The following is a 12,919-nucleotide window of genomic DNA, read 5'->3' on the forward strand; positions in this document are numbered from 1 at the left end:
ACGTTTTAATTCAATAACCACAACACACACAATGCTGTTAAACTAAGAAATATAATTTATTGCATAAAAATTATATTTAGTTACAGGTAAGAAGGCTAGACGTTTATTTACAATTTGTACTTTTCAGACATAAAATAATGTCACTGAATCCATTTTGTTTTTGTAAAAATGTCTTTTTTGAACAAAGGCGATATTTTTCTCGTTGATGGGAGCGAGGAGGAACCCAGTCCAGCTCCAGCATGAATTATTATCCAGAGCTGTGGTCAAAAGATCCAACGGACACTCATGAAATCTGGACGAATAAACACTGTAGTCGACAGCCAGTCAGTCTCTGTGACAAGAAAAAAAGTCCTGCAAGTTTTCAGGGATCCAAAGGACTGAACTGCTCGTGTTCAGAGATTTCCTCCCGGGCACGAGTTCATCATGTAAGTCACAACTCTTGTGCAGCCGTTGCACCATTCCTTGATTTTTTATTTTATTTTTTTCCCCAGTCCTGGCTTCCTCGTTCCCCATCGATCCATGTCTTGCAGATCCAGATGGGGATTTGCCACACGCGCACCGCCATCACCCACCACTCTTAAAACCACTTTGGGATACAAAATCAAAACCCTGTCAATGTCCTGATCTGGAAAAATAGAATTACTCTGCCAGGAAACAAAAGAAGTCAAAACGCTTCGCTTTCCTTTTGTACTTGCATAGCACTTACAAAGAGAGATGACAGATCTGGAGCCTGCACACACACACACACACACACACACACACACACACTCTGCATGTGCACGCCCACCTGCCCACTCATTCAGCTCCCTCACACACACACACACACACACACACACACACACGCTTACAGTATGTTTTCAGTTCATTCACACAAAACAGTGACATGACTCACTGCTGAGGAGGAGGAGGAGGAGGAGGAGGAGGAGGAGGAGGAGGAGGAGGAGGAGGAGGAGGAGGAGGAGGAAGGATACTGCCGGTGTTTTGGTTTTTTTGTGGTTACAAAGATATGAACACTTTTTTTTTTTTTTTTTTTTTGCTTTAAGGGAGAGAAAAAAAAGAAAGAAAAAGATGACAAAGTGACCGATGACAGCATTTCAATTCCAGTCTAACAATAACAGACAATATTGATAATGCAGAAAAGCTTCAGGACCCTGACCACAAAGCAGGCAGCTTAGGTGAAAGTGTTTGGATGGACTGATGGATGCGGAGAGGTAAAGTCACATGGTGCGTTTTGATGGTCCACTTCCTGCCTGCTTGATTCAACACTGACTCCTCCCTCTTTGTTTGTGAACAGAAGCGTCAATCACAGCGAAGCAGCATCCAGACCGTCATCTGGATTCACAAACACATTTATAGAACCGAACTGTGATCTGACCTGAGGGGTGTACGAGGATCTCTCCCCCCGCCGCCTGCAGGGGCACGATGGACAGCTCTCTGCAGGATCAGCTTTTTTTTTTTTTTATAATTCTTCCAAGCCATGGATTTCACCCGGCGAGGGGTCCATCATCAGGAATCATAATTCACTGTGAGTATCATAAAGAATCGAGAGCTCGGACAACCCTAGAGATTTTGGATTTCGCCGTACGAGATCAGAGGCGGCTTCTTCTCCGACTAACTCACTAACCCATGAATCCTGCTTCGTAACACACCCTCTCTGTTTGACTGGAATCACAAATAGGCAGCTCAGCAGTCCAACCAAGCAGAGACGATAGAACAGTTTTCTATGTGATCGTTAACAGTGATGACAGAGACAGGAAGAGAAGGAAAAAAAGAAAACAATCCACAAATATGGACGATCACTTAAAGAGCGTTCCCCCAAAGGAAACTTTTAAGGGACGGCTGGAAAGCGCTCCTGCAGTTTCTTCTCGACAGATCGGAGGAGTGTGGCGCAGCGATAGAGGAAAGCGAGGAGAGATGAAAGAGAAACACCCCTGTGAGTTGCAATGATATGCCAAGGCTTTGAGGCATTTGTTGGTACAATATAAAGAGTCACTCGGTCTAGTTAGCCGCCAGTTCTTCAAGGGGCTTTTTTTATGCTTTTCAGCCCACAACGACGAGCTCCAGCCCTCAAACTTTGAGGGTTTCCAGTCCTCATCTTACGGTTTGTGGACAGTCCAGGCAGAAAGAAAAGAAATCCAAGCCTTTCATCTACAGAGCCGATGAATGACCAGTTTTTCTCTGTGTGTGTGTGTGTGTGTGTGTGTGTGTGTGTGTGTGTGTGTGTGTAGCCTGAGGATGCAGATAGACCGGTGCTGCCCGTCATTCCCTGCACACTCAGAACGAAGACGGAGAAAAACAAAAAGAGCCCCTGCCATGTGGCGAGATGGTCTTCAGTCACGCTGCTACTGGAACATGAGATATCACGTGTTAGCGTTTGTGTTTTAACGACGTCGCACAAGCCTTTTTTTTTTTTTTTTTTGTGTTTGAATGCATCGATGTTTTTGTTTCTCCCAAAGCCGAGACCGTCGTCGGCACGTCTGACGCATCACTTAACACCTATTTTACGCCTTCGTTCCCTCAAATTGCTCCCACGTCTGGCAGATGCTACGCTGCTTTGGAGGACTCGAGTTGAATCGGGTTAGCAGTTATCCGAGGATGGGCCGCGTGGGGGACGGGTTATGGTGGGTTTGTAGCTACAGCGGCTGATCTGGGAGCAGTGAAAGGAAGATGAGGCAGAGGTAATACAGTTCATGTGAAGGAGACAAAATGCTCTGTGGGCTTGTGATTTGTTGCCCGAGTGTGCATATTCTTATTTTCATCACGGCGGTGTGGAGAAAAAAAGAAGAAGAAGAAAAAAAAGAAAAGAAAAAAAAAAGAAGTCTTTCTTGCTCTTTTGTTCCTTTACCAATCAACAATCCCCATCTGTTGTCATGACAACAAGCACCTCACTTTTGCCCATCTCTTCCAGCGCGGTCGCCAGAGAGACCAGGTCTGCGTCAGCTTGGTGACAAGCCTCCCATAAGTCCAGCAGAACACCTGTGGGGCTCGGCTTAGTGGCAAAGTAGTTCAAGTACCTGAGGAGGAGAGAGAGCGAGCGAGCGAGCGAGGGAGAGAGAGCGAGAGAGAGAGAGAGAGAGAGAGAGGGGGAAAAAGAATGAGTCAAAAAGACTTGCATGCTGCAAAATAATAGTGGTGGCACTTTGTTTTGAGAGTCGGTGAAATAATGACCAGCGAGCGTTCATATTTCACGGAGCAACATTAACGAGATGAAACGTCTTCGAAAACGAAATAAAGTGGCGTGCACGCCCGACGCCGAGTCCATTCATGAACTTCACATTCAAGTCAGGCTCCTCAGATTGTAATTAGAGGGAGCCGGAGACTTTTAGTTTTATCTGTAGACGCTGCTGGAGATGACTCCGTTAACCCTGAGCCTTATTACGATATTAACCATGATCATCAGAAACACCTTTCAAAACATCATGACAAATAGCTTCATAAAAACACGACTTCATCAACGTGAAGATGGACGCGATATCCACGGCTGGAGCCGGAGGGACGTCGCCCGTCTGCTCCTGCAGGGAACTACTTTAATCTCTTAATGTTACATCGACCACTTTCTAAATCTCCACTTTTATTTCTTTAATGTGGAGAAAAAGATTTAAAAGTGGAGCAGATAAGGACTGAATGTACTTCTCCTGGTTTTTCAATCTCGATCCTTGAACCTCTAAGAGGGACCCGCGGGGTGGGTATTAAAAGAGGACTCGTGTACCCTAAAGGTCTTCAAAGCGATAACTCAATCTTCAAATCAATCCTCCAAAGCACAGGCAGCCAATCAAACGTTATCAAGCTCAGAGGGACGTTTTGACTTCCTTCCTGTGAGGCAACAAGGAGCCTATGTTGGGCTCTAAATCCAGAGCGTGACCCCCTTTCTCACTGAGACCTGTACGGCAGAGCTGACCTGTCGAAGCCCAGACTGCGGGCCAGGAGTCTCCAGTCACATCCTCGAGCACTGGGCGCGTCCAGACTGGCACAGATCTTGTGGCGGATGGAGTCAGGCAGGCGAAAGGCGTAAGGTCCCACTTGAGAGGAGGGCAGGCAGCTTCCTCCTGAGGGGAGGGGCGAGTGAGGCGGTAGAGTCTGCGTTTAAAAAAAAAAAAAAAAGAGTGGAGAGCATTTAGACCACGTGGTGTTTGTCGTCTCATTTCAATAGCTGTGTGGCGTTCACAGCCAATTACACGGACGCTTCTTTTCAAAAGGACTCAAATGTTTCTCCCGTCTCGTCTCCGTCGACTTTTTTTAAAGAATATCAGGCAAATTAGAAAACAGATGTTTACTGAGAGAACAAGCAAACCATTTATTTTAATCCACAGAAACTGTCAAAGTCACTGAAGTATATTAAGATTTTAATGAATTCACCTGCAGCTCATCCTCAGAACAGTTTCTGCTCCTTGAAGTCTGAACACTCGTTGGTGTGTTCTGCGGAAACTGACGTTTATTATTTCAAGTGTTGTGACACAATCCAGACTGTTTCACTGCTTGCAGGAGTGTACACGTTATATCTCTGAACTCCCTCTCCAAGCACGAGCGTTGGAGGAGACCATGTTTAGACTGATCTCTGCAGAGAGAGAGCCCCCCACTCACTGAGGAAACTCGACCTCACATTTACCTCCTGAATGTCCGTGTGCAGCTGGAATATCTGTCCCTCCCCTTCCACCTGTCGCACGCAGATCTTACAGCTGAGCTGAGACACGGCCAGGCTGCCTCTCTCCAGGCTGAAGGTGCAGTGCAGGGGTCTCTGGCTGCCGCTCCAGATGTGGTAGAAGGGGATCTCCTGTGGGGGGGGCGGAGAAGGTGGTTAAAGTGTCCTGAGCTGCACAATCAGGAAAGATCTCAAACACATTTTCCATTCACTGAGAGGGTTATAAAACCTTTTCTATATACGGAGCATTTTACAACAGCTGGGGCTCCTCTGTGTGCGAGGGGATAAATTACCTCCAGTGTGCACTGTCCATAAATTAGGACCACTATCAGATTTGCCGTTTCTTTTTTGGGGAGAGATTTAGTCTGCAATCTCCGTGCTCCAGCAAAAAAAGAAAGCTGCAGAGGGTTTTAATGTTTCCTCCGACACCAGGTAGAAAGTTCACAAGCTGGATTTTCTAAAACGCTCGAGTGAGTCTTTTCACGCAGGAGGTTCACGATCAGTCAGACGGGTAACTTCACATCTGTCTCACCTGATACTTTGCCAGCAGTTTGCTTCTCCAGTGGGAGTGAGGGATGTCGTGGATGGACAGGCGAAGGTTGTGGTAGCTGTCTTTGAAGAGCAGCGGCTTGGGATCCTCCAGCAAGACTCCACCGAGACTCCTCTCCAAGTCCAGCACCTCCTGCTCGGGCGCACAACCAGAGACTGGCGTCATTATGCGTTGGATCATTTAAACTAAACAACATGCATCTCCAAACTGAGACTTTGTGAAGGAGGAACGTTTGAAATCTGTTTGAACCTAAAACAGCCGGAAATCCAGCTTCGCTGCCTTTTTGTTCACCCGGGGCCGAGCGTGTATTCTGCTGGGTTATTTTGGGTCGACACTTCGGGTGGGTAAAAGATTCAATAAGTTAATCCAGAATTGGATTTGGGCGGGTGAGGCGGACCTGCAGGGGCTCAGGTTAGAGAGCGTGGGACTCCTTTATTGCCACCACATGCATGCAAATAAGTTAGAGACACTTCTCATGTTATTATCCTCTGGCATGAGTCACCGGATTTTGTTTTCGCACTTTTGAGCGAGATATCAGTAACTCATCATGATTACAGTTTTATGTGTTGTCCTTAAAAGTCTAAATTTCAGCAAAACAAAAAAAACCTTTAACGGCCTGCAGGTTTTGGAAAACACATTAAATCACAAAAAAAAACGGGATTTCAGAATAGCATGCAGTGCAGAACACAATTCAAAATCCTAATATTTATAGTTGAAAGGGTTTATTCCAGCGGAATTTCTTTTTTAATAACGTTTGATTTGTAAGGAACATTCCCCGGAGCTCCCGACGAGACGCTTTGAGCCAACAGGCACTTCCTGCAGTACGACGCCCTGAGGTGTGCCGATCTGCTTTCCTTCTATTTGTGTTTTTTTTTTTTGATCTAGCACCGACTTTTTTTTACCAATCTTCAAGGGGCATTCCCCCAAATAGATGTTTACACAGACAGAGAGTCACGTGGCGAGCACCTTGAGCGCGTGCGGCGTGTCGTGGATGCAGTAGATGCGGAGGCTGTAGTCCAGGGAGAGGCAGGGGGCTCGAGGGGCGAACAGGGCCAGCTGCAGGCGTTTGCAGGCGGGCTGAGGGGGGCAGGACTGGCCCACCAGGCCGTACGTCCCCAGCTGCTCCATGAGGACGTGACAACACTCCTCCTCCAGCTGCAGGTAGCACGGCGACGACAGCGTCTCCTCTCCTACTGTCAGCACCTCCTGAAAACAGGATGAGGAGGTGAGGTGGAATACCAGCCGCTGAGAGATGTGTCATTACTGGCAGGCAGAGGATGTCTCACCTCCCAGGCTCCCTGGTGCGTCTGCGTTTTCAGAGTGAGGGTCCAATCAGGCGTCGGCGTGTCCAGCTGGGAACAGTGCGGCAAAGTAAGGACCACAGGGCGGTTCAGCAGCATCCCGGACGGGCCGCAGCTCACCACAGGACTCAGCACAGTCTGGCTGCCCTCCGAGGGAAGCCTGGAAACGTCAGACACACAAACAGAGACTCAGATTCCCAAACATCACTCCTCGGTTAAGATCATCACACCGTGGTTAGAAACAACGCTGGTACTGATGTATCTGAGCCGCACTTTCAAAATAGAAAGTTGGGCAGGAAATGAATCCACTCTGACTGGATGTAGAAGTTGAAATAAGCTGATCATTTTCTATCCCCAGAAGAAGAAAAAAAAAAAAAAGTGGCAGAACTCCTGAAAAACGAGAATCAAAAAAAACACCTTGAAGTGGCTCTCTGTGGGCGATCCATGCAGAGGAAGGATTCTGATTGAGGTGGGGATGAGGTGCTGCATGTTTGCAAAGGATGAAGAGCACTCACGTGGTTTTGTCCCACTTGTTGATGATGAGGTACATCTCGTAGAACTTCCCCTGGGGGATCGTGCCGGGAGGGACCAGGAGACTCACACCTGCGGGAGGAAGTTGTTACTCATCTCGCGTGTGATTGACTGATTGACTGATTGACATTCAGCTCTGCTTTATCGTGCACGAGACACGAAAGCTGCTCGTGATGTATATCAGCTGTACGTGGAGAGAGGAGTTCAAACAGCACAGGTAAAGAATCCAGGACGATTCTTCTTCTGTTCTTTTAAAGGAGTGGTATGTCACTCTGACCCCTAGTGTTTAAAACGGGTACTGCAGACACCAACAATTTAAATCGTTGGTGAAACTTTACTTTTAAAACCGGACAGAAGCTTGTTGGGAACATTTCAGAGCCTGTGTCTTCTTACTTTTTCCTCCATTTAAAAGTTGATTTTTAAACAGTCATCTGCACTCGGACCTCGCTGAAGAGTGTGTCTCTCTCTCACCTGTATTTGGGATGGTGAGACGTCCTCCTAGCGCACCCAGAGTGGCGCTGGTGCTCAGCCCGGGCTCTCTGGAGAGCGTGTGGCTGTGGTAGTCTCGCTCCCTCCCCACAGTGCCCACCGACTTCAGGCTGAGGATCTCTCCGTCGCCCAGGTACATATCCGGCGGCAGCTCCAGGGAGGACAGAGTGGAGGCGTTGTACACCTTGATTTTGAGGCCAGGCAGCGGGTCCAGCAGAGGGGAGGTGGTCATGGGGATTTTGTGAGGGCTGTCGTTAACCCCTTGCTGCAGGGAGAAGAGCGGACCCCGGAAAGCCCCCGCTGTGGCCGTCAGATCGGGAGGGGCCGAGGGATGCAGAGGGTGAGGGTTATCTGCGGACGCAGGAGAACAGAGGAGTTTTTCTTTCTCTCCAGACACGACACGGGCAGAGCTGAGAGCCCTCACAGTGACACGAGAGCAACGGATTAATGCTGTTAATTAATATTCGATGGCAGGAACAAGAGGAGGGATACCATGACAAATGCTTTCCATGTGAAATATGTAATTCAGTAAAAGGAACGGAGCTCTGACTAAGCGAGTCGAGATAATGGCATTAAGAGAATTAATTCATGGGCTGATATAAATAGCAGAATGAAAGTGCCGATGAATTGTGAAGAAGTGCTTTTAAAGAAATTAGAAACCCTCAGACGAGGAGATAATGAGAGTGTGCACGTCTGATGATTGATGTGTTTGACGTTAGTGTGAATCTACCCTGTCGGGGAGGCTTGTAGTTTCCCGGGTGGAAGGCGGCGGTGAGCGCCGAAGAAGAATCTGTGATGTCTCCGTGGAGATGGCGGCATCTGCGGCGATACGCCAGCACCCCGACGCACAGCACCAGGATCACGCACAGCAGCAGGGCTCCCACCAGGCCGGCGTAGACCGCCACACCCATACCGGGGGGCAGCGCTGACGGAGGGCGAGAGAGAGAGAGAGAGGCAAGCTGGTCAAACACACGGAGAGAAGACACACGAGTGGAAACACAGACACACGTGTGTGAGGGGAAACACAGGAGGTGAGGAGACACGCGGATTCACGGTGAATCCACCGCAGCAGGAAGAAGCGTGAATTAGTGATTGCAGCTTTAGTTAGCGAAGGTAGAAAATGACCTTTAGACGTTAGACGTCACTTTACTATCCTCCAAACTAATCTCACAAGAGGACATTCAGAACCTTGACTGTCTGAACTCTGTGCTTATTATTCTTCCAAAAGTCCCGACTTTTCTTTGGACAAAAAAAAACCCGTTTGCGACTCGAACCTTTCGCTCTCATCTTGACAGAAATAAACGGATGAAAACTTGAGGAGAAAGTCAGAGTTTAACGGCTTCATCCTGAAAATGTTCCTGAGCATTCTGCCGTGTGTGAAGCACCGAATGAGACTGACTGATATTTAAGTTTCAGCCTGAACTTTGAAATGTATTTTTTTTTTTACTGAGAAGACAGACTGAGGGTTTTTGAGCCCTTGCTTTTTCGATCACGATGAGAAAAGGAGATCGTCTCAGCCAGAGTGGACGACAGAGACGATCACACTGACCGATGACTCTGTGACTTCTGGGCATTTGGGTTCGTTTAAAGACGGACTTGTGAACCTGTTCTTTAACTTAACACTGTTCCCGGTGACCCTAGCCCAGCTCCTCTCCTCTCCTCTCTCCTGGGATTGGTCAGAGAGCCGACTATAGCCTTCGACAGAGCCGAACCCAGCCTGGACACGTGAGGCCGCAGAGAGGAGCAGGCGAGGAGCGAGGTTGGCGGGAGACAAAGGAAGAAGGAGCGGTAGACGGGCTGGATAAACAGAGGAGGAGAGAGCGAGAGAGGAGGAGAGGCAATTTGGCAAAAGTGATAGCGAGGTGTTAGATAAGGTTGTGATTTGTTGAGGACAGACGGATTAGGAGTGTGCTGAGGAGGAGGGAGGAGATAAGCAGAGCTGTGCTTCAGGAAAAGGCTCGTGTTAAAAGAGCAGGCGAGAAGTTGGAGGAAGACGCAGACGCTACAGAGAGCGGGAGAAACAGGGAGGAAGGGGAAGCTGGAGGCAGACGGGCTGGCAGAGCAAAGCTCCAGTGCTCACGTGGCGCGATGGAAGCGAATCCGACAGCCGTCCGCACTTATTACCAGAAACGGAACAATGGCGAATTAGGTGCATTACCGCGGCTGCTCTCCCCTGAGCCCACGTCACATTGAGCTACGGGAATTACCATCACTTCAAATGTAAACTATATCACAGATTAGCAGAAAGTCAGACGGAGATCAACTGTTTTTTTTCCCCTTCCTGCAGAAAGCGCTGTGCTTCCATGTCACAGCCTGCGGATCAAAGAGCCTCAGCTTAGAGGCCTGTCAGTTTGCTGCCTTCAAACAGGAGCTGCAGATTTTTCACCTGACAGGTTGGGTAAGAGTCAGATGAAAGTTTTTTTTTTTGAGGAGGAGGAGGAGTTGTGTTTGGAGCCTGTTTACACCTGGTATTAAAAATGCATCCCGGTTGTTAGATGCAACACGTGATATCTTGTGTTCACAGCTCGAAATGCAAATAACCAGTCAGCAAACATCCTCTTCATTAGCAGCCGTGATTCACACTCACTCAGCAGGGAGAGAGAGAGCGTGCTCGTTAACGTCGACTTAAAGCGACATCGTGAAGGTTTTTGATTGGTGGCCACCGAACGCCTCTGAGGGGAAGCGACCTGTCGTAACCACACACTGCAAATAATTACAGCTGAGTGACGTCACGTCTGAGCCTGCAGGGGGCGACGGAGGCAAATCGGCTGTAAATGTTAATTTCTGCTGTAAAAACGTTTTTTTTTTATGCCAGTCATGTGTATGTGACTTCCTGTAGCCAGCCTGGAGTGGACACTCGACGAAGTGCAGGATGTTGCACTTCCACATTAAAGACAGCTCAGCGTCAGACGTGCAGCAGAGCTTTTGTCTAAATGTTTTGAGTTTTTGTATTTTGTGAATTCATGTTGAAGTTGCTACTAAAGTTCTCCAGATGTGAAGAACATGTTTTTTAAGGTTGTTGTTTTTTTGTTTTTTTTTCCAATCTAAAGTTGCAGCAAGACGTTGAAAGAATGATTCACTGCGTTAACAACGAGCGCTTCGTCAACACACGAGACAGGACGGGGCAACAACACTCGTGAGCAGGCGAGACAAGAAGGTGAGGCGTGTCTTCACTGAACGCCATCGGAGATGACAGCACAGCGTGGGAAGACGCTGCGCACACACACACACACAGATGTTAGGACTCATACGAGCACACACACACACACACAGAGGCAGTGTGAGGTGGGGAGAGAGTGAACTCATGGGAAGGTGAACTTACGATGGCTTGCATGTTCAATTGAAATCTTTTTATCTGTTTGATCAGGAGAAAAAAATAAGAGAAAAGAAAAGAAAAACAAAAAATGGATGAACTCGTCGTTATGCAAATGAAAGATACAACATAACACAAAGCAGAAAGTAAACAATAGCTCATCAATATGAAAATAGAAATGTTCACATAAAAGGCACTCTGCCATCCAGGAAATACACTTTAGATCCTGAAGAAATAATAACCTCTCCTTCTTGAAATGTGGAATGAGCTTCTGCATAATTGTTTACATAATGTGCGAGGGAATGGAAGCGTGTTTGAAAATGACTGTGGAGGAGATTAGGACTGTTTGGATGAGAGTGCTAAACTTAAAACCCGTTTTGAAGATGAACAAGGACGGCGGTGATGTGTGTGGTGCATGAGGGAGCACGACGCAGATTGAAAACGTGTTTTTACACACCCCGCAGGGTACGTTATCGCCTCCTCGAGAAGAACAAAAAAACAAAACACACCACTATCCAGACGGGAACAATCTTTGCCCGAGTAACAGCGACGTGAATCATCCCTGAGTGGTTTGATGAATGTCAGACGCTTCCTTCAGGATTTAGTCACTTACTCGATCTCAAACCCAAATCACCTCTTCTCCCACCAGCATCATCAAAACACCAAAATGGATTCCCCGACTTTCACGTCGGCCCGAAAACCAATTAGCTTCTTGAACAGGGGCAGTGAGGACGGCGGTGTGTGGTGTCTCAGAGCGTTTCACGTTTATGACCGGGGGATGAGCGCGCGAAAAACCTCCAAACAATTTGTACACAGATTAATCCTATTAAAGGGAAATAAATCAGTCCGTAACCTGTGCTGCTTCGCCAAGTGGCACATCCACAGATTCTCTCCCCCTCTGACTGAGGCATGTTTCCCTGACAGCCCCCTGAGAACGCTCGGCTCTGCACACTGAGTATTTGTCTAATCTGGCTGCTACACTGTTTACGTCAGGCCTCACAGACCGTGTGTGTGTGTGTGTGTGTGTTTGAAGCACGGCGTTACGTATGATCCCAAGGTTGCACGTGTGTTTCAGGAGAGTCTGCGTCTGCGTGCGTGGACGTGTTGTTTTCTGTGTGTGAGTGTTTTGAAGCGTGCACTGGCTGTGTCTCGCTGCCTCTGTGGATGTGCGTCTCTGGGATTCTAATGCGCTGTCAGCTGGATTCCTCCCAGCTCATCATAGGCTGCACACTGGGTGTCAGAGCGGCTCTGACTCACTCTCATATGCTCTTCTCTGTGCTAATTTTCCGACTTGGCCGTGTCATGCTCGCATCCCTCTCCATGCACTCCCTCCCTCGGCCTCGATTTCCCCCCTCTCTCTCTCTCCATCTGTCTTTTAGATGTGGATCGCTTGCCTTCTCTCTTTGTGAACCGAAATTTTACCCGATGAAACATCTGTCTGCGATTGAGCCGTAACTGCCTTCATCTCTCTCCACAGATCATTCACGCTCTCACCGTGCTGCAACGGATAAATCTCTGGGGAATACACGGCTGTACAAAATGAGTTTGCAATTTAATGCACCTTTTAAAACTTCACTATGAGCAAAGGAAAAACTTTTTTGCACACACCCGAAGCAGCTAACATGCTACATGCTAAATGAACCTCTGCTCTGGGTCCAGTTGGGAGTATGGAGGGGAATTGCCCCCTGGAGAAGCTCCACTCTGGAGAAGCTGTTTGTTAAAGGCTAAAACATCGTCCTCTGGCAACGATCCCGTCTGTTTCATCCTCCGCTCCTCTTCAGCACGTCGGGAACCTTGGTGTTACTCAATCTCATCTGGGACACAAGCGCCACATAACTCTGACAACGACAGCCTTCTATTCTCTTTAACATTTCCAAACTCAGATGCTTCACGTCCCAATCTGTTTCTGGAAGTCTGGCTCATGCATTCATGTCGAACCAGTGCAGTTACTGACAGTCACTAAGGAAACAGATCACATAACAGCCCAGTCTGAAAGCCCTACTTTGTCCTGCACAGATTAGTTTTACTTTCTCAACGTCTCTCTGACCTGCTCTCTGACTTCTGCCCAATCAGACCCCTCCGAGCATCCTAAATGT

At 47.9% G+C, this 12,919-nt stretch overlaps 1 protein-coding gene across 3 annotated transcripts in view; it reads right to left on the reverse strand.

Moving 5' to 3' along the window:
• Positions 1-1,402: 1,402 nt before the first annotated feature.
• Positions 1,403-12,919, reverse strand: part of unc5b (unc-5 netrin receptor B) — a 54,883-nt gene continuing 43,366 nt past the window's right edge. For 2 of the 3 annotated variants that reach the window (XM_079362101.1, XM_079362100.1), the window contains 9 exons: positions 8,241-8,435; positions 7,493-7,861; positions 7,006-7,093; positions 6,476-6,650; positions 6,156-6,395; positions 5,172-5,321; positions 4,607-4,771; positions 3,899-4,077; positions 1,403-3,014 (listed from right to left, as the gene is read on the reverse strand). In XM_079362101.1, the coding sequence (XP_079218227.1) occupies positions 2,849-3,014; positions 3,899-4,077; positions 4,607-4,771; positions 5,172-5,321; positions 6,156-6,395; positions 6,476-6,650; positions 7,006-7,093; positions 7,493-7,861; positions 8,241-8,435 (1,727 nt within the window). In that variant the 3' untranslated portion in view covers positions 1,403-2,848. Of the gene's footprint in view, positions 3,015-3,898; positions 4,078-4,606; positions 4,772-5,171; positions 5,322-6,155; positions 6,396-6,475; positions 6,651-7,005; positions 7,094-7,492; positions 7,862-8,240; positions 8,436-10,832; positions 10,866-12,919 lie in introns of all 3 variants that reach the window. The other variant, XM_079362099.1, reaches the window with a different exon arrangement.

The sequence above is a fragment of the Symphodus melops genome (assembly GCF_947650265.1).
Source record: "Symphodus melops genome assembly, chromosome: 15".
Lineage (NCBI taxonomy): Eukaryota > Metazoa > Chordata > Actinopteri > Labriformes > Labridae > Symphodus > Symphodus melops.